At 44.2% G+C, this 20,904-nt stretch overlaps 1 protein-coding gene across 1 annotated transcript in view; it reads right to left on the bottom strand.

Moving 5' to 3' along the window:
* Window positions 1-6,892: 6,892 nt before the first annotated feature.
* FAM184B (family with sequence similarity 184 member B) overlaps window positions 6,893-20,904 on the bottom strand; it is a 71,530-nt gene continuing 57,518 nt past the window's right edge. The window contains exons 9-15 of the mRNA XM_042466605.1: window positions 19,250-19,362; window positions 17,893-18,077; window positions 16,741-16,887; window positions 14,899-15,016; window positions 13,482-13,589; window positions 11,916-12,121; window positions 6,893-8,413 (exon numbers count right to left, since the gene is read on the bottom strand). Coding sequence (XP_042322539.1) covers window positions 8,323-8,413; window positions 11,916-12,121; window positions 13,482-13,589; window positions 14,899-15,016; window positions 16,741-16,887; window positions 17,893-18,077; window positions 19,250-19,362 — 968 coding nt within the window. The 3' untranslated portion in view covers window positions 6,893-8,322. The remainder of the gene's footprint in view (window positions 8,414-11,915; window positions 12,122-13,481; window positions 13,590-14,898; window positions 15,017-16,740; window positions 16,888-17,892; window positions 18,078-19,249; window positions 19,363-20,904) is intronic.

Genomic DNA, 20,904 nt, shown 5'->3' with positions numbered 1-20,904 from the left:
ACTGTAGTTGCAATGTTTGAAAGACTGTACCTGATTGTCAGGAACCTATTTTGAGTATTAGGGTTGCCAGGTTGAAAACTGGAAAGAATATCTATACTGTACTGTTAATAGTTATGTAGAAGAGAGACTATCAGAAAGTGTTGTTTGTGATGTAACCAGGAAACTAGCAATAACCGCCGAAATTCCCTCTTCTACACAAGATACAGGTAACCCTAGGACCTACTGTAACGATGTTCCTGTATTCAAAAAGTGATGAGGCTTCTCTGTTACTGAGGCTTATTCAGCTTTTTCCCCTCATTGTGACACAGTGGATACGTTGCACCTGTGTATTTCCCAGCAGAGAGGGTCCTGTCCTCCTGAAATCTGGGTTATGTACCTCCCATTTGCTCCTGTAGGCAGGGACAAAAGAAGACCGGCCCCTATAAAGGGAGGGACTAACCCCTCTGGGCCTCAGTCTAGTTCCTGCCTACGCTCCGAGCAGGTTAACTCCTTCAGCCAGCGAAGTCGTTCTTTTCTTTCGCCGAAGCGGTCAGTTTTTCCTTCTCCTCCTCCCTGCTCCCTCTTCCCTGCCTTCTCCCTCCTCTCGGTGGTGGGCTATGGCAGAGGATCCCAAGTTCACGGGTGAAGGGCCTCCCCTGGGAAGGGCTTCCCCAGTGCAGGGTCTGCCGGCCTCCCCAGGGGAGCCGGCGTTAGAGGTTGATCATGGGGCCCTGCCTCCTGGGACCTCGGTCTCGGGGGGTTCCGAGCAGGCCCCCTCCTTCCGCCCGGGCCATTGCGGTCCCCAAGGCCTGGAAGAGGCCCCGGCGACCCCCAGCCTCCATGAGTCGAGCGCGGTCCGGGAGCTGGGAGAGTTTGTGAGGGCCATATTTGCCCGAGAAGCCGCGAGCCTACTGGGGGTGAGTAGCCTCCCTCCTGGAGGACAGACTGGGGATCCCTCCGGCCCCGCGTCCCTGCCCCACCTCTTAGGGGCTGCCGCAGCCTCCCCCTCCTCTGGGCCCCTGCGGGCCAGGGACCAGTTTGGAGCCTCTGCCGCTGCGGAGAGTGCCCATCTGCGGGCAGCCCCGGGAGCCGGCCTCTCCCTGGCCTCCCTCCCTTTCCCGCCAGCGGTCCTCTCGGGCCTACTTACAGGGCCCTCCGCCCGGGGGGCTGGCCAAACCCTGGCCCAGGGCTCTGCCGCCCCACAAGACGAGCCCCAGCTTGACCTAGTCGCTGGAGCGGCTCTCTCCTCCGCGGCCCCGGCTCTCCTGGGGGGAGCGCGCGCTCTTGCGGATGGGGGCTGCCATCTTGGGCGGCCCGATGGGCGCCGCCATCTTGGCCACGTGGGGGCCGGCGGCCATCTTGAGGAGGTCACTGGAGGCCGCCATGTTAGTGGCGATCCTGGGAGGCGCCATCTTGGGTGCACCCAGTTCGCTCCCCTGCTTTCCCCCCCCCCGCCACAGCCGCGATGCCGCCCAGATCCTCCCTGTACTCCAGGAGGATGCGGCCTCGGCCGCCCACAAGCGGCCCAGACAAGATGAGGAGGTCTCCCTCTCTGACTCTGAGGTAGAGGCCGGGGACAGGCCCTCCCTCAAAAGGCGCAGACGGGCGCCGCGGCGCCCCCCTCAGGCCAACCCGGTCCTCTCTGATCTAGATGGGGACGCGGAAGATGAGGCTGAAGACAGAGAGAGTTTAGAAGAGGGCGAACTCTCGGGTGAGGAGGAGGCTCAGGAAGCTGAGCCCCCAGTGACCTCAGCACGCCTCTTCAGGTCCGAGGACTTCCCAAGACTGCTGGGTAAGACCCTAAAGGCCCTGGCCATTGCCCCCTCAGTGGAGGCCAGGCCTCCCCAAGACTCTGAGTTGCCCCGGGTGGGAGAGGGACTGTTCCCTGTGCCCACCCCGGTTTTGGCAGAGATTCCGTGCCCGGCTAACCTCATGGAGGTCATCAGGGCTGAGTGGAACAGGCCGGCCACATCGGGCCCTCTGCCCAACTCCATCAAAAAGCTTTATAGTTTTCCCTCCTCGGTGATGGAAAAACTACAGATCCCAGTGGTAGATGCCCCTGTGTCTGCCCTTGTGTCTTCCGCCGTCTTCTGTAGGGACGGGGAGGACTCCCTAAAGATCCCAGAGGACAAAAAAGCCGAGTCGGCCCTCAAAAAAGCCCATGAGGCTATGTCGGTAGCAATCAGAGCGGCGGCAGCAGCCTCCATTGTGGCCAGGGCCTCCCTGGCTTGGGCAAGGGAGCTTCTCCAGGAGGTGCCTTCCCATAAGCCACATCTCAAACAAGGTCTCAACAAGATCGCCCTGGCCTCAGCCTATACGGCCGACGCCACCTTAGACTCTGTCCAATACTGCGCCAGGGCCCAGGCAGCGGCGGTCACCGTGCGCCGCCAGCTGTGGCTAAAGAACTGGAACGTGGATGCTAAGTCTAAGCACAATTTGGCCTTCACTCCCTTCCTTGGGACCAAATTGTTCGGAGAGTCTCTCGACCAGGTTCTGGTAGAGGACAAGGATAAAAAGAAAACCTTGCCGGGGGGCCGCAGGGCGGACAACAGGGCTAGGCCTAGGTCTAGGAAACAATTTTTTCGTCCCTCCAGGCCTTTCCCCTCCTCTTCCCCCTCCTCCTCCTCCCAGCCCAGGGACACCAGACCATTCGGACAGCGCTGGGGTGACAACAGACAACAGCCCAGACAGCCCCGGCCTCCCTTCCACCAGAGAGGCCAGTCCGGATCCAACAGAGGTCCCCGCAAACAACAACAACAACAATGACGGGGCGCCTCCAGTGGGAGGCCGGCTGGGAGACTTTGTGTCAGTCTGGGAACAGTCCACTCAAGACCAATGGGTGCTGGACACCCTACGAGCGGGATACCGGATAGAATTTTGCCGGCGTCCCCGAGACAGATTCATCCCATCTCCAAAGTCAAACAACTCAGCCAAGCATGCTCTCCTGCTGGAAGCCATCAGGGAGTTGCTCCGTTTGGGGGCCATAGAGGAGGTGGCGACCTCCCAACAATTCACAGGCTGCTACTCCACTTTCTTCTTGGTTCCAAAGAAGAATGGCAAATGGAGGACTATCCTAAACCTAAAGGGCTTGAATTCCTACATAGCCTACAAAAAGTTCCGAATGGAGACCCTCAACTCGATCCTGGAGGCCCTTCAGCCCAGAGATTTTCTCTCGTCGCTGGACTTGCGCGACGCCTATTTCCACATCCCTGTTCACCCCAGCCATCGTCGCTACCTCAGGTTCGCCTACAACGACCATCACTACCAATACAAGGCCTTGCCTTTTGGCCTGGCATCAGCTCCGAGAGTATTTACCAAGGTTCTCGTGGCCCTGGTGTCCCACTGGAGGACACAGGGTCTTCATGTCCATCCTTATCTCGACGACCTCTTGATAAGGTCCCCTACTCTACAACAGGGACGATCGGATGTCCGTCAGATCCTCCACTCGCTACAGGACCACGGGTTCCTAGTGAACCTCGACAAGAGTTCCACAGTGCCAGCTCACCAGATCCATCACCTAGGAGCTCGACTAGACACCTCAAAGGGCATCATCTCCCTCACTCCAGAGAGGGTCCAGGCCATCCTCAGGGCAGTCGATCAGGTTCTGGCCTCCCCCAAGGCCAAGATCTCCCTGTTGGCTCACCTACAGGGCCTCATGGTAGCAGCAAGGGACTGTGTACCATGGGCCAGATTCCACTCAAGGCCCCTCCAATGGTTGCTCCTACCTCACCAGGAGGCCATAGCCACCAGGTCCAACATCAAGATCACAGTGACCCCTCAGGTGCGCGACTCCCTCCGGTGGTGGAGATCACCGGCGATCCTCAGGGGACGGCGGATCTGGAGCCAGGAGACGGTCCAGATCACCACCGATGCGAGTCTGAGAGGTTGGGGAGCCCACTGCGGACACCAGATGACACAGGGAAAGTGGTCCCTCGAAGAGCAGACCATGTCCATCAACAGGCTGGAGCTGAGGGCAGTGAGGTTGGCCCTGCAGTCCTTCCGCCAGTCAGTCTTCAACAGGTCAGTCCTGGTCAGGACGGACAACACAACAACAAAGGCTCACATCAACCGCGAGGGCGGCACAAGGTCATTAGATCTCATGACCGAATCGCGTCTTCTGTTCCTCTGGGCAGAAAGACACCTGATCTCCATCGAGGCAGAACACCTTCGGGGCGAGCTCAACACGGTAGCAGATTGGTTGAGCCGGACGGACGTCGACCAGGGCGAGTGGGAAATCCATCCCGAGGTGTTCCATCTGATATCACGCCGGCTAGGCCAGCCGCAGATAGACATGTTCGCCTCCCCGATAAACTCCAAGCTGCCCAGGTTCGTGTCGCGTTTCCAGACAGAAGGGGCCGAGGCGGTGGACGCTCTCAACCTAAAGTGGCCAGACGAACTGACGTATGCCTTCCCACCACTTCCTCTGCTGCCCAGGCTGCTGGCCAAGATCAGGAGGGAAAAGATCGAGGTGATTCTGGTGGCACCAGCGTGGCCCAGGCGCCCATGGTTCTCCGAGGTCCAGACGATGGCGTCGACCGGCTTGGCCCTACCTCACCGCCGAGACCTCCTGAGTCAGGGTCAGATCTTCCATCCCGACCCCCAGTGGCTGAACCTTCACGCCTGGAGGCTGAACGCCTCATGCTGATTCGGTGCGGATATTCCTCTGAGGTCATAGACTCTATCCTGGCCTCTAGACGTCCTTCTACCAACCGCATCTATGAGGCCACCTTCAGATCTTTCAAGAGGTGGTGCAAGCTGAAGCGTGTCAACTGTCTCAACTTTTCTGTTCCAGTGCTACTACAGTTCCTTCAGGACGGCATTAAGAAAGGTCTCAGACCTAACACTATAAAGAGACAGGTGGCAGCTATCACTTCGGTGCTACCTCACAAGAAGGCGACAGCCATGTCATCTCATCCTCATGTTAGGAGACTTCTGAGGGGTCTCGCTAACAGGGCCCCTCCTACACGTCATCGTTTTCCAACCTGGAACCTTCATACAGTCCTAAAGGCTCTGACGGTGGAGCCGTTTGAGCCGATCCGCGAAGTTCCCTTAAAATACCTGACCTTAAAAGTCATCTTCCTAACAGCGATCACGTCGGCCAGGCGGGTGTCTGAACTAGGGGCTCTTTCGGTGCGCAAGGATTTGTGCATCTTTAGGCCTGATTCGGTGTGCCTCCGCCCAGATCCGACCTTCCTTCCGAAGGTCAACTCATCATTCCACGTCTCTCAGGACATCCTGTTGCCTTCCTTTTGTCCTAAACCCCAAAGGGACATAGAAAGACGTTGGCACACGCTGGACGTGCGCAGGGCCCTAAAGGTCTACCTTAAAAGGACAGAGCCTTTTAGATCATCCGAGGCCCTGTTCGTCTCCTTCCATCGAGGTTCTTCTGGACGAAAGGTCTCAGTGTCCACCCTGAGCAGGTGGATCAGAACTTGTATCGTCGAGGCTTATAGGTCGTTAGGTCTCTCTCCCCCCGACGGCATTTTGGCGCACTCCACCAGGAGTGCATCTACTTCGGCCGCCCTGTTCACCAATGCTCCGCTTGCGGAGATCTGTAGGGCAGCTACTTGGAAGTCCTCCTCTACCTTTGTGAGACACTATAAGTTAGACGTGTTTCAGTCCGCCGAGGCGGCTTTTGGCAGAAGGGTCCTCCAACAGGTGGTCGCTGATTCCGCAGGTTCCGATTAGGCACCGTCCCTCCCTAGGGGCGAGGGCTTTTGTAAATCCCAGATTTCAGGAGGACAGGACCCTCTCTGCTGGGAAAACAAACGTTGGTTACTCACCGTGACACGTTAGTTTCCAGCAGACGAGGGTCCTGGCATCCTGCCCACCCTCGGTGCCCTGCGGCTCAGCGCGACCTGTTGTTGACCCCCCTGTTTTTCCTTTTCTGGTTTGCTGGTTTTTTGTCTGGAATTGTTTTACTTCTTGCCTTGATCCTTGGTGACCGATCTCATGGGACGATCTGTGCCAGATTTGGTTTTAATTGTTCCTTATGTTTGCCTATTAAAGGTCGGTTTATTTTATTCTGTTTCGCTTGGCTTGTCATTTGACTGAGGCCCAGAGGGGTTAGTCCCTCCCTTTATAGGTGCCGGTCTTCTTTTGTCCCTGCCTACAGGAGCAAATGGGAGGTACATAACCCAGATTTCAGGATGCCAGGACCCTCGTCTGCTGGAAACTAACGTGTCACGGTGAGTAACCAACGTTTGTATTTCATGTCTTCAACATTTTTAAACAGACAAAACCACTTTTCTCTAGGTTGGTGAAAAGAAGAAATCCACACAACTGTCTTGGGTCCCTTTCTAGGAGAAAGGTGACATAATAAATAAATAAATAAAATTAAAACTTGGATTTCTCAAGTGTGAGAACCCTGTTAACTCTACTGAATATAGAGTTTGAAAACAGGAGACTTGACACTGGTATGTAAGTCCTTACAAGGATATAAATATTCATGCATCTGATCTAAATACAAATAAATACAACTGTATCTTCCAGTGTTGATTTAAATCTATTGGAATAAACTCACTCATACGACAACTGGTTTCCAAACCAGATTATTACAAACATTCTGCTTCCATATACTGTACAATATAAATTTTAAGTACCACCATTTACATATAAAAAAGGATGTTGTATAGTAACAGTAACAAATATATTTTAAAAGTGACCCTAAAAGAAGAATTTATGGGGAAAGCATATAGCTGTCCAAATGGCATCTTGACAAGAAGATATTTCCTAAGTAAATATTAGCTATAGTCAGGGCCAGTGTGGTGTAATGGTTTGAGTGCTTCACTATGACTTGAGATCAAGGTTCAAATCCTGGTCATGCTCGGTTGTGCAAATCCACTGGGTGATCTTGGGCAAATCATATGCTCTCAGCCTCAGGGGAAGGCAATGGCAAACCTCTGAACAAATCATCCCAAGAAAATCCCATGATAGGTTTGCCTTAGTTTCACTGTAAGATGTAAATGACTTGAAGGCACACAACAACAACAGCAATAGTCACAGAATCTTTTAGTACAGCTAGCAGTAAGGGCTGAGTTGTGACTGCACATCTGGCACACGACCGTTTCCTTTACAATTAGGAGTTTCCTTGGGGGCTCTTTTCTAGGCACACTGGTGTCAGATGTGGCACATGCTAAGACAGGATCTTTGGGGAAACCTGGCGTTTAAAGTCTCTCCTATTTCTAGGGATCTTTGCATAATGCTGAGTTTTCTTTTCAGCACTTGGTGAAATCCTTACTATGTTTCCTCAGCCTTTCAGACTGATTTTTGTCCTATCTTGGTTTCTCTGTATGCGCTACTGTTTAAACCTGTTTTACTGGTTTCAGTTTTATTATTTATATGATTTTGATTCAAATGTAAGATGATTGGGGAATCTAACTGGGATTGAAATTAATAAACTGCCCTGACTGTTAAAGGACTGCAACTTCCTCTATGTCCCTGCCCAAGTGTTAGGATGTTCAGGGAAAGTCTGCCTTTCAGTCCCACCACCTTCCCAGGGATGTTTGGTGGAAACAAGGGAGTAGGCCTTCTCAGTGACTGCTTCTAAACTTTAGAGCTCCCTCCCTGGCTAAGATGGTGCTCTCTTTCCACCAGTAAGTAAAAACATTCCTATTCTGACAGGCTTTTAGGAATTGACTACACTGAGTTTTTAGTGATGTGCTGTTTTGTTGTTTTTATATTTTGTCTTTTATTGATTTTTTTTAAAAGGCTTTTATAGATTTTTCTTTAGGATTCAACTTTTATTTTATTGATCATATGTTGTAAATATTTTGCAAGTCATCCTGGGTCCCAATATTGGGAAATAGCACATAAATCACTAAAATAAATAAAAAACAAAGGACCATTAAGTTAAGAGATTTTTTTTAAAAAAATAGCCTATTTTTAAATTGGTAATTCATTTTAGCATTTAGCATTTACATTTCTATACTGTTTCATACTGAACTAAGCAGTCTCTAAGCAGTTTACAATCTGTAAGCCATTTGCTCCCCAACAAGCTGGATATTCATTTTACCGACCTACAAAAAGATGGATGGCTGAGTCGAACTTATAGCTCCTCAGGATCAAACTCACAATGTTGTGGCTGCAGCACCTTGATTTAACCACTGCACCACCAGGACTCCTTTTTATTTGTTGAAGATCAAGAATATTTATTAGTAGTATATCTGATGTTTTAACACATCATACTTGCCAATGTGGCCGAATGCTCTCCCTCGTTTATTTGAATTTGGATTGTAAACTCCTTGTGGCTTGCTTAAGCTGATTGGTAAAATATTGGGTAAAGCACAAAATATAAATGTTTAATTACACCACCAGAGCTAGATATTATAGAAATTGTTTCTCTCAGAAAGAGAAATACTTAGTAAACCATTCCTGATGCCCAGGGTCTGGTTTCTCAGCATCTTTGAGGTTTGATGTTTCAGTGTTTTGCAGCCTGAAAAAAACAAAACAAAACAAAAATATGAAGAGAGGCAGCAATAACTGGCATCCAGATAATGTCCTAAATCTCTCTTACAGAAGAGGCATGTTACGCAGGATGTGGAATTAACTTGGAAGAGAGATGTTTGCTAGAAACATGTTTACTGCAAATGTCTTCATTAGCTGAATCAGTCATTGGAGAACTGGCAGAATTAAGTGGGGCCTAAATAATTGGTCATTTTAAATGTATTTCCATTAAATACATGGAATAGTATCAGTTATGAATTGCTGGCCTCAGTTTAGATTCTCTGTCAAACCATTGCTTGCTATAGCTATGGTATACAAGATCTGTGAATTATCAGTAGAACAACAGGCAAAAACATGGCTGAAAGCTGCTTATCTGCTTATCTACCCAGCAGTTAGGTTCTTTGGTTCCTGCCTACTGCAGCAATCAATATAATTGCTTGGGGGCTGTATAACTGATGTGAATTTCTGCCTTTCTCATAAGGCTGTGGATCATTAGGTGTCTGTCACGGATTTTGGCTTTATTGGAATTGCTGGGTCTCATAGAGCTACATAAGATGTCTTTTTAACATAACAAGTGAAAAGGAACTGAAAATTCTTAATGGTAAATAAGATGAAAGTAGCACAATAACAGCAGCAATAATTGTATGGGTGGTGTGAAAATTTTAGAGTCCTTGATGACCATATGTGATGTTATTTGGGCAGCTGCAAATGTCCACATGTAAACCCTGCACACACACACACACACACACACACACTTGAATTCCCTGCCAATCCTTCTGAGGATTACAGAAACTGGGGAAAGCTTTTGGTATCACTGGGGTAGGCTGAAGGAAAGCCTCCCACCATTCCCAATAATTTTGCTTCCCCCCCCCCATCCGCACGATGTTCAGTCGGATATCTCTAAAGTGTCAGAACCCCTTAAGTGTTGATTTTAAGCCTGTCCCACTGGCAATTTGCTGGGAAGACAGTCTTGACTAAAAGAATGTATACTTCAATGTTTAATTAGTACATTTTAAGTAAGGAACTGTTTTCTCAAAGTTATAATGCATAATTATATCGAGTTTGAAAGCTGTGTGTTTTTCCCCTTTTTGGTATGTTTTACCTTTTCAGGAGTGCTTATATAGATAAATAAGAAATAAACCAATAGTGCAATGACGAAGACATGCAGTGATGTCCTCCTACTGGATCTTACTTAATAAAGACCTGCTCCAGAGAGCTGGGAGAGCTCCTGGAGCGGGGTTTGGGTGCCCTGGAGGGCTGCAGCAATGGAGAGGTAGTTGCAGTTCTGTTGGTGTTAGATACAGGAGGACAACATTACTACGTGAGACAGTTAATGGAGCAGTAGATATTAGCTGTGATCTCTGCCCAAGAAGACATGAGAGTGTCTTTTTATAACACTGACAAGCGCACCAGGCTGGTGCACAACCTATTCAGACCTGAACAGGAAACCTAGCACTTCGATGAGAACTCCCATTTCAGATTTTTAGGACTAAAGATCTTCGACAAAAGAATCTGTGAAAAATATTTAAGCAATCCAGGTTTTATAATCAATCAAAAGATTTTTCCTTACTAAATACAAAACAAGGAGCTGAAAGATGTACCTTTTCTAATACATTAACCAACCATATTGAGAGAACTGCTAGCTGGATTCTTCCTAAATTCTAGAGCTACAGGCTTAAATTCAACTAGTTCCAAATAGAATAGACCCATTGAAGTAATGGATGGCCATAGTGCCCATACAGATGTGGAAGGAGCAACTGCAGGCAGTTGATTTCCTTTCTCTTTACCAGAAATAACACTGCTGCTGGTTGCCTTCACATTGTAATTGCCAGTTGCCTTCACACTGCTGAAGGGAAGGGAAGCATACCCTGGTCTCATCGATTAGAGTCAGAGAATGTGAAGAGATCATGGCTGTGAGTGTGTATTTTGTTTGGTCCTACTGCTATTGTAACATTCCTTGAGTATCATTGGATTGACAGCTGATGTCATGGCCAGCCACGAGAAGGACTCGGCTCCTCAGGTGCAGGAGGAACCTGACGCTGTGCCAGGCCTCAGTTCTACCCTGCCAGGTCCCAGCTCTGCTCTCTCAGCCCCAGTGGATTTGGCTCAGCCAGACCTTAGCTCTGTTGGATCTCAGCAGCTCAACCTTGCCCCAGTAGAAGTGCCAGACTTGGGAGACATAGAGCAGCCAGAGGAGATCAGAAAGAGTGTGCTTTCAGTGTGCCAAGAGGCTTGCTGAGAAATGCTCATTAGGCAATCAGCAGCTGTGATAAGGGAGCTAGATATAAGACACCTGGCAGACGCTGAGCTCCCTTGCCAGAGACTATTAGTTCTCATTAGTGAATGCTGCTTGATCTGACTCCTGGCTTCCTAGACCCTTGACTGCCTTTGAATCCTTGACCTCGGACTGGACTTGCTGACCAACCTTCTGGTATTCTTGACCTTGGACTGGACTGGTAGTATTGCTTACTGTAATCTTGAACTTTAGACTGGCTAGTGGCTTACTCTCTTCGGACTTCGTTTGGCATTGTTGCTGGAGGACTGCTTCTTGGCAGCTCGGCGTGTTTACCTTTTGCCCAGCAGGCTCTTATCAGCCATGTGAGTGTGTTGTCAGCATTCCCAGACAGCTGAGGTACAACACTTCAAAATAAATATATCGTGACCCTATGGTGTGTCAGTGGAGACATTCCATCAAATAATAGTCAAGCTTCTTTAACTATAGTTTGGGTTGCCATATAAACTTAGCTTTAGTATGTTGAAAAACTCCAGAAAGCAAATCCCTGAAAACGAGGCATCTGAATATTCATCTTCTCTTCAAAATGACATATAAAATTGTGAAAAGAGGTTTTAAATAAACACAGGTTTAGTTTAATCTGATTTCTGTCAGAAATGTCTTAATTCCCTGAATTTTGGAGCACTGCATTCTGAATGTTTCTGTAAGACCCAGCAACTTCCACCAGAAATCCACAACAACAACTTGCTTGAAAGCAGTGAAGTTTTATTGGAAATACAGGCAGATGTGACTAGACAAACTTTTCAGCAGAATCTAACAGGCCAAGCCTCAAACACTAAGTTAAAACCACCCAGCCCCTAACTAATTTTCCTGTGGGCAGTCCTACACCTCCTCCCTCTAGCTTCCCAGGCCAGATCAGCCTGTGAAGCCAACCTGACCTTGGACGAGCCGCACAGATGTCTCCAGCTAATTAAACAGTACATTCCAATCCATAACCGCAATCATTCCCAAGTACTAGCTAGCACCCCTTTCCCCCATTACAAGCAGGCAGAACTACAGCTAAAGCAATTGCTAAGCAAGATGAGCAGTAACTATAGTGGATGTGAATATTGATTAGTAATTGGCTTTGGAGTTCTGACAGTTTCGGTGTTTTCAGATTTCCATAGAGGTAGCCCTGTTAGTCTGTTGCAGCAAAACAGTTAACCTTGTTGACCAATTTGGTCTATTTTCCCTTGACCAATACAGAGAAAGTACTTACCTTGTGGCTGGTTTGATCTCCAAAACTTGTACAGATGGATAGCACACTCTGACACAGCCAGGATTCTGATCTAAACTTGTAGATTTGGTGATCTGGGGTGGATTTCTTTTAGGCCTCAAGTCGCCAGTTAGAAAGCTTTTTGCATAGGAGGCTAAATTTGGAACACTGACAATTCGGCTTGGAGCTTCATCCATTTTCTTCTTTTGCTTTATGATGAATAAAAAATGATATATGATATACTTGAATGTCTTTGATTATTAAAATAAGATTCAATTACATTATTATTATTATTAGAACATTAGAATATAACCACTGCTCAGAAAGTAATCATATTTAAAATACTTTGTACAGGTTATACTGGTCATTATTTACAACAGCCCAGCCTGTCACTTCATTATCTCTGTGTTGCAGAAGTGGCTGGGACTTGGGAAATAAATGGCTCATGAATTTATGAGATATTATCTAAGAATTTCCCAGCTCAGATTACTCCAACAGGGAGATAGAGATCATATTAACCCACAAGACATACAGTGACAAAACTTGACCCAAGCTGTTTTTGATCACTAGTATTGGGTATACTTTGAGAGCCAACCTGGTTTGAATGATGAACTGTGACTGGAAATGAGGGCTAGAATCCCTGCTCAGCCATGGAAGCTCACTGAGTGACTCTGAGTAAGTCACATTCTCTCAGCTTTGGAGGAAGGCAAAGGCAAATCCCCTCTGAACAAATGTTATCAAGAAAACCCTGTGGCAGGTTTGCTTTAGGGTCACCCTAAGTCAGAAATGACTTAAAGGCACACAACAGCAAATTGGGTATACTTTGCTGAAGCAATGGGGGTAGAAATGTGTTCTGTTTTTAAAGGCAAAACTGGATTTCTTAGGAAGCCAGTTCTAATCTGCACAGCAGGGTTGGGAATCATTTGGTCCTCCAGAAGATGTTGGAGGAATAAGCCACACTCTAGCAGTGTGATAAAAAAGGTTAAAATAATGGAATCTTCTGGGCATGGAATACATGTATTCTGGTATATAGCCTAAGATGAAACTGGTTGAAAACAAAACCAGCCACGTTCTTCAAATCATTAATGGCACCCAATTTTCATGTGTCAGTGAAAAACATAAACCCAGTAGATATACTGGACAAAATTACAACGGTTAGCAAAAGCTGACAGTGATTAACATATCCTAAAACCATCTGTGGTGACTATCGCACCCTAGAATGTGCCCTAGAACTTGTGTAATAAAGAGGAGATCCTCAGCAAGCAAGTCAAAGCAGAAAAAGTTACTTGAAGGCAGATAGAATCAAAACTAAAGATAATTATGAAAAAACAATATACAAATATATTTTTGCTAAAAATGTGTTTTTTTTACTGCCTAAAATCAAGTTAGATTCATAGGACTATTTCTCAACGTCCAATCTAACAACTTTGTGAACAGGAACAGAGTTGTGATCAGAAAAGAACAACTGCATTGGACACAACCACAGGTAATTACTATTACCTTGGCATTTGATCATTTGTAGGGGATAGAATCAAATTATAAGTTTTCAGTTTAAATGATTATTGTTACCTTTGCAATGGGAGTCAAACATGTAGTAGGATTTGTATTAAAAGAAAAGGACCGGTTGCGATGAGGCTCTGCGCTGGGTATAAGTGAATGCCGAAGATTTCTTCCATCCTGCCAAGGAAAAACAATGTGCTGGTTATAGGTGTACATTTGTATGACTTTTATTCTGGAGCAGTTAATGGAAAGTCTTGATGGCATTTCAGCTAAAAAACAAATGCACTCTGAAATTATTACCATTTTAATTCAATTTAAAAAGAATGCACTGTAAAATTACTAAAGGGACAAGTTAATATTTCTTTTTAGAATTAGCTGCGGCACCATGGCTTTAAGGCACTCCTTTGGTGCTGCGTTGTGTGGATACAGTGCCAGAGGAGCACTGTGATGCTGCACACCATGTGGAATGGTGCACAGCATCACACTGTCCTGGAACCAGAGTCAGGTGTGTGTCATGTAAGACACCACGCCCCAACTCTGCCCCCGGCCAACCTTTATGACTGGTGTGCACAACCCCATAGTCATAGTAGTCTGAATCAGTATGCAAAAGACTTAATCTACAAAATTCTTTATCTCAGTCTCAAAGGTGCTACAAGATCTCTTGATTTCACTTTGAAAAATTGAAGGAATTACTTAATGAACTGAAATCAAGAGGTTTGAATAGTGCACCTCTTGGGCTATTGGTTTCTTTCAAGCGCCAATATCCAAATAGTATTATGCAAGTACTGTAATTTTTGACTGATTTACTTGTATTTATTCAGAAGTAAGGCCACTGAGTGACCTTGGGCAAATCACATGCTCTCAGCCTCATGAGAAGGCATGTGACTTCATGAGAACAAATCTTGTCAAGCAAACGTCAGGATAGGTTCACCTGAGGCTTGCCATAAGCTGGAAACAACTTGAAGGCACTTAACAACAACAACAACAAAGGCTCATTAAATTAAATGTAACTTCCACCTAGGTAAATATGTATCAATTTACATAATTATTTTGGACCTAACCATTCTAAAAAATATTGTTATTAAATGGTTATGTAATAGAGTAACATGCTGCTCACATTACTTGTGAGTTCTACCAGAAAAAAATAAGAGTGTAACTGCAATTGGTCAGAACACTATCAGTCCTAATGTTAGGCCCATTTTGGAGCAGTGTGTAGCAGAGGGACAACAGAAAAGGCTGTCTCTGTTGCGACTGATTCTGGAGCCCTGTGAACTTCTAAACAGCTTACGAACTAGAAGGATAACTTTCTCTCCCGACAGAAATACCTTTCACTACTGTCTCCTTGTTGTCCACAGCTATTTTATCCCTGCTGCTATGCAACTACCTACATCACTGCTGCCACCTATGCCAGAGAAGTTATACCAGCCAACAGAAAAAAAGCTTCTAGTTGGCACATGCTGCTAGAATTCACTAAGGAAAATCTCACCATTAATTCCTTGATCATCTCTTCTTTTTCATGTAATTTATCTTGAAGACAGCCTATATGCTGTAGGTCTTCCAGCCTAGGCTCTCTCTTTCTTGGTTTCTCTTCCAGTTCTTTAAGTCTGTTATTGATTCCAGGACAAAAACATTTGATAAAGTTTCAAAAATCTTAAAAGCACACTGCAGTTATACTGATAATAATGCATTAACCTTCTGTCAACTTCAAAGGCTATAAAGTATACTTCTAGTTCAAATGACTCTACTTAGGTCTCAAATACTATTCTTAAGGTCTCTAAATTTAGTGGCTAAGCCAAAGTTTTAAGCCCTGCTTCCATCTCTCCCATTTTAAGTTAGTAAGATTTCAAAATGCTAGATGGTACCCTAACTCCCACTTTCTATGCCTGGAAGCTGTGGTTGGGGATGATAACCTGGTCCTATTTAATGTTTACCTAGTGGTAAAATCCATTACATTCAATGGGCTTTACACCCCAATAGCTGGACATACAACTGCAGCCTTGTTTTATTAAGCATACCTGCACTTTATATTATTTTGTTCAAGATTTGGCTGGTTGCAAAATTATTTGCAGACTTTGACAATTTTGTTTCAGGTTGAATTGCAAAAGAAAGAATGGAAGGCAGCCAAGAGGATTCCAGGGTCTAAAGGTGAAAAGCAGAGAAGCCACACTGAGGTGCCTTCACCTCTTAGACAGGACCTTACGAGGTCAAATATTCTACACATCACCTCCTCATATATGCAAGCTAAAAATCTGATAGTTTTGTTGACATCTCACTTCAAAAAATAAGATCAAAAATAGACTGCAGAAATAATCCAGTTTGAGACTACTTTAACTGCCCAGGCTCAATGCTAGGGAATTCTGAGAACTGCACTTCATTATGGCACCAGAGCTCTCTCTGACAGAGAAGGTTAAATATCTCACAAAATTTTAAAAACAGAAAACTGGATTATTTCTGCAGTGTTTTGGATCCATGAGGATCCATGACTTTTATCAATTTAAAAGGCTGTCAAGACGGATCTCTTCCAGCAGGCCTTTCCGGAATAGATAACCCCGGCCTCAGGAATCCTCTTCTCATGAGAGTCCCCAACGTCCCCCCTGGAAATGCTACCGTAGTTTACTGTTTTATTTGTTTTGTTCTGTTTTGTTTTTGTCTTGTAATAATGTGTATGTGTTAATGTTGTTTAATTTGCTGGTTTTAATTATAATTGCTTTAATAATTTTTAAGGGGGGAGGGAATTTTGATGTACAATGTATTGTATTTTATTGCTGTTAGCCACCCCGATTGAACTCAAAGGGGCGGGATATAAATAAATAAATTATTATTATTATTATTATTATTATTATTATTATTATCCATGTTTTTATGCCAGAGCACTGTTGCCAAGCACTGAATCTGTGGCTTTATATGGACGTACATATTAAGTGTTGATTTCCTGTTGGTTTACAAGATTTCTGTGTAAAAATCATGGAAATTCATGATGATTCATTTTTTATTTACTAGATTATATTTTTACCTTTTTACCATGTTGTGACTGACCAGGTATCCCATGCTAAGTTTTGTTTTTGTTTTTTAATAGGAAGGATGTTCCTATGACAGCCATTAGTGATGGCATCTACAGCAATTCCTCAGAATCCCAAAGGAGCTAACAGGCTCCAAAACTTTGGAGACCTCTGTACTGTACCATGGTTAATATTGAAAAGGTAAGGGATGCAGAATCAGATGACAAAGAGGGGGAGAACACATTACCCCTGTTGGAAAACAACTATGACATACATGAAGTTTTTTACATTTCCCTCAATCCATCTCATATATACATAAACCCACTTACTCATTTTCCAAGGAGAGAATCTTTGCATGGAGAAGAGCTTGTGAATTACTGAACTCAGATATCACATTCTGCAACTCTTTGTGATGGCTTTCTTTCAAGATGTCCAGTTCCTTTTTGTGTTTGATTTTAAGGTCCTCTTCCAATAACCTTTATTGGTAAGATTAAAATGTGTACTTTAAAAAAGATAATTATAAATATTAAGGATTCATTATTTAACATGCTGTAGTGGTTGACAAACCATTTTGATAGACTTTGATGTATCAACTGGGTTTTGAAGAAATACCATGAGATTCTTTTACAAACTTTTTCAAAGAAGGGCACTGGCCATCTACTGAGAGAAGAAATGTTTCTCCATTTGGAGAAAGAAGGACAACTGAGCACTGGTTCAAGAATATTCTGGGATCATAAGGTTCTGTATCTATGTTGCTACAGTTAGTCTGGCTGTGGATAATCTACAGTGGGGTGGGCAACTTTTTTTTTAGGGCCAGATTTCACAAGGGTCACAAGGATAAAAACTTTGTGAACCACTGATTTTACTGAAACACTCGGAAATTCATAGGTTATATCTTCATTGGGGCTTGTGAATCTCTCTGAGGTGTGAAAGCTGGAAGTTCTGTTTTGAATGAACTTGAGGCCATGTATTAGAAAGTATTATTATTATTATTATTATTATTATTATTATTAATAAAGTGCCGTAAATCTACACAGCGCTGTACAAAACCAAGTAAAATCAAGAATATATAAAAAGTATATAAAAAGTATGAATTGCTTGTACTTTTTCTTCCCTTACATCACATCTAAACTACTTAAAGAATCAATACTGATAGTATCTAAACTACTGACTTATTGATTCCATTAAGTCCAGTTGTTTGGTATAAAGGATGATACAAGGACGAGTTTGATACTAATCAGCAAGTAAACTTATTGGAAGGTCATTTTGAGGAGGTGGTGGTAAGTAAATGGACAGAGTACTTTCAAATGAGAGCTTCTAGTCACGCTTAAGGTGCTTCCTACACTTAAAATGCCTTACTTCTAGAAAGGCAACTGGCCCTACATAGTACTCCTCAGGTTCAGGGGCTGGAATTGGCCCTAGGGCAGCCAGTTGCTGCTTTCTAATCTACTATGTAAGAGGCATAAAAATGAGTAGTAAACCTTCTCTGCTGGTTCTCCCTGTCTTGAAGCTGTGCAGATGTTTGCTTCTGTAGCTCCACATCCACGGTCAACAAATCCATTGTGTCCTTTAAGACGGAATTTTCCTTCTTTAGCCCAGAAATTTCATTCTGACACTTCTCCAGTTCATCATTAAGAGATTTTATCTGATTCTGGTAATTTAAGTCCTAATAAAAAGAACAAAAGTAGGTATTTGAAACTGATCTTTGCATATTATGGATGTGAGTGATAATATTCCATTTAATAAGACATACAAATTAAAGAGATATAATTTGGGAGCCTTTTGCTGAATTTTTTTTGCTGACTGACAAAACACATCCATAGGTACCTGTGCAGCTGTATCACATGCTCTCTTAAAAGAGGTTAATGTCCTTCTTTTTAAAAAATAAATTTTATTGAATCAATCTAAAATCAACACCAACAAACTTTTAACACATACCTGCTTTAAAATCTGATTTATACAATCAATCCATGTCATTTTCCTTTTTCCGACATCTCTCATCTAAAAGAGGTTAATGTCTTTCAATTATCAAATATTATCAGGAGTAAGGAAATCCCATATTTCCATGTGAGCACATAAATGAGGCACAAGACCAAGCTTCTAGACAGTCCTATCATTATATAAAGGAGATGGCAGCTCTTCTGATGAAATTTCAGAAGCCAGAAAAATTGCTGAATAGAGTTTTATTGGTCAGGTGCCTGACCTTTAGTAGCCTGTATGCAACACTACAAAAGTCTGTTCCTAATATAAAATTGGGGTGACTTTGTTGCAGATCTTTTTCTCCCCAAGAGTACAGAACAGGCAACCCTGAGTATTGTCAATAGTACTTATGATCACATATACAATCAAACATAAAAAAGTATAGTGAATCTCTTTTTAGCTGAGACATAAAACAAGTCCTATTCCTAAAAACAGAAAGGTAAATGCATCTAAGGCCCAGTACAGATGGCCTGGGGCTGAAATTAGTGCTCGGAAGAGCGGAGCGTCCACACGCTCCTGAGCCCTACCACGCCATCATGGTTCACACAGGGGCTGCCATGATGATGTACACGCAGTGCTGCAGCCAAACAGTGCCATACCATGCATACGTCATCGGTTCATGCGAGGGCAGCAATGGTGCCCCGTTCGCGCCCAAAAATAACCCGCCAGCAGCTCCCGGAAGCCATGTGGTTTGGTAGGGCTCCCTGAGGCCACACAGTTTGGTTATTGTAGCCTCCATCTGGGGAAGAAAGGCATCTCACCTCCCTTTTCTCCCCTTCTGTCGAGACCCTAAATCTAAAGAAGGATTTTGTGGCATCTGGTCACTAGAAATGCATTTCAGTGAAGTAAGAGGCTTGCCTGGTGTCTTTTTGCAGCTACAACATTCTTCAATTCCACTTGCAGTTCCTCTTTTTCTTTACTGTGAGTCATATAAGACAGTTGTTGTTCTGACAGCTCCAGCTTCAGAGAATCTAGAAACAATTACAAACTTTCAGGATGTGGAAAAATGCAAGCATATTATTTTGAATTAAGGAAATGCTTTTAATTGTTTATTTGAAATGTTACATATGTAATAGCAGTCCTAAAAGGGACATTAAAAGGCAAAAACAGAATGGTACACACATGTGTGTGTCTACACACATACACGCCACACCCTTGCTGTTGCATAGCAACTACCTTTCTTCATGAAAATATACTTCCAGGTAGTTTCAATGCATGTTAGATGATTTGTGATGCAGATGGACACGTGAAAACACTTGCCCATCTAGCTAAAACCTGGCAGAGCAGCCACTCCCAATTTTAAGACTCAAAAGTAGGATAACACTTCTTTTGCTGCCTACTGGAAACTCAGAAGGGATGACTCAGGTGGATCCCACCCCTCTAATGGATGGGAGATCCACAGTGCCAGCCTTACAGGTTAGTGAGAGACCTAATAGGATTTCCACTGAGGAATGCAGAACTTGGGCAGGCTCATATGGTGTGTGTGTGTGTGTGAACTTTCAGATATCCTGGCTCAAGCCATTTACGGCTTCATAGATAAAAACCCACACCTTGAATTGAGCTTGGAAGCAAACTGGAAGCTAGTACAGTTCTTATAGGACCAGTGTTACAGAGTGTAAAAAACATACCTGACAACAGCCTGTCTCCTGCCTTTTGCACTAGCAGAAAATTCTGAACACTTCTCAAGGACAGTCCCACATACAGTACATTAGAGTATTTCAATCTGTTATGTGCCTTCAAGTTATTTCTGATTCATGGTGACCCTAACGCAAATGTATCATGGAATTTTCTTGGCAAGATTTGTTCAGAGGAGGTTTGCCTTTGTCTTCCTCAGAGACTGAGAGAATTTGACTTGCCGAAGGTCAGCCAGTGGATTTCCATGGCTGAGCATGGATTTGAACCCTGGTTTCCAGAGTCGTAGTTAACCATTACACTATGCTGTCTCTCAGTCCAAATTTACAGTAGTCTATTTGAAAGATCTGAAAGATCAAGCAAATGACTACTATTGTGTTTCATCCACAATAACAAAGAGTTAGCAAATATTTCCATGGTTAGGTAGTAGGTAGGTTGGTTGATTCACAGACCGATTTGAATTTTCAACGGCCTATTACCCTCAATTCTATATGGACAGTATATAGAGAATACAGCATTAGAGACCAGTATAGTGACTCAGTAGCAAAATCTCAACACTGAAATTTTGGTATCATAAATTTCAAACAATGGTGGAAAAGCAGAATTTGAAAATGTTGGCATTAAAATGTTAGCATTGAATCAACAGAAAAAAAACTAACTTGTTAATATTAGCAAATTTAAGATTATAATTTAATTAATTAATTTGTTAAATCATTAAGTTTTACAGAACATTTAAAATTACAGTCAGCCCCCCGTATTCGTGGATTTTTTACCCATAGATTCAAGCCTGAATGGTTTGAAAATATTTTTAAAATACATTCCAAAAGGAAAACCTTGGTTTTACCATTTTATATAAGGAACACCAGCTTACTATACCTTCT

Source organism: Sceloporus undulatus, chromosome 5 (assembly GCF_019175285.1).
Source record: "Sceloporus undulatus isolate JIND9_A2432 ecotype Alabama chromosome 5, SceUnd_v1.1, whole genome shotgun sequence".
In the NCBI taxonomy this organism is placed as follows: domain Eukaryota; kingdom Metazoa; phylum Chordata; class Lepidosauria; order Squamata; family Phrynosomatidae; genus Sceloporus; species Sceloporus undulatus.
Note: the sequence above shows the minus strand (reverse complement) of the source record. Positions and strands in the feature narration are given on the sequence as shown.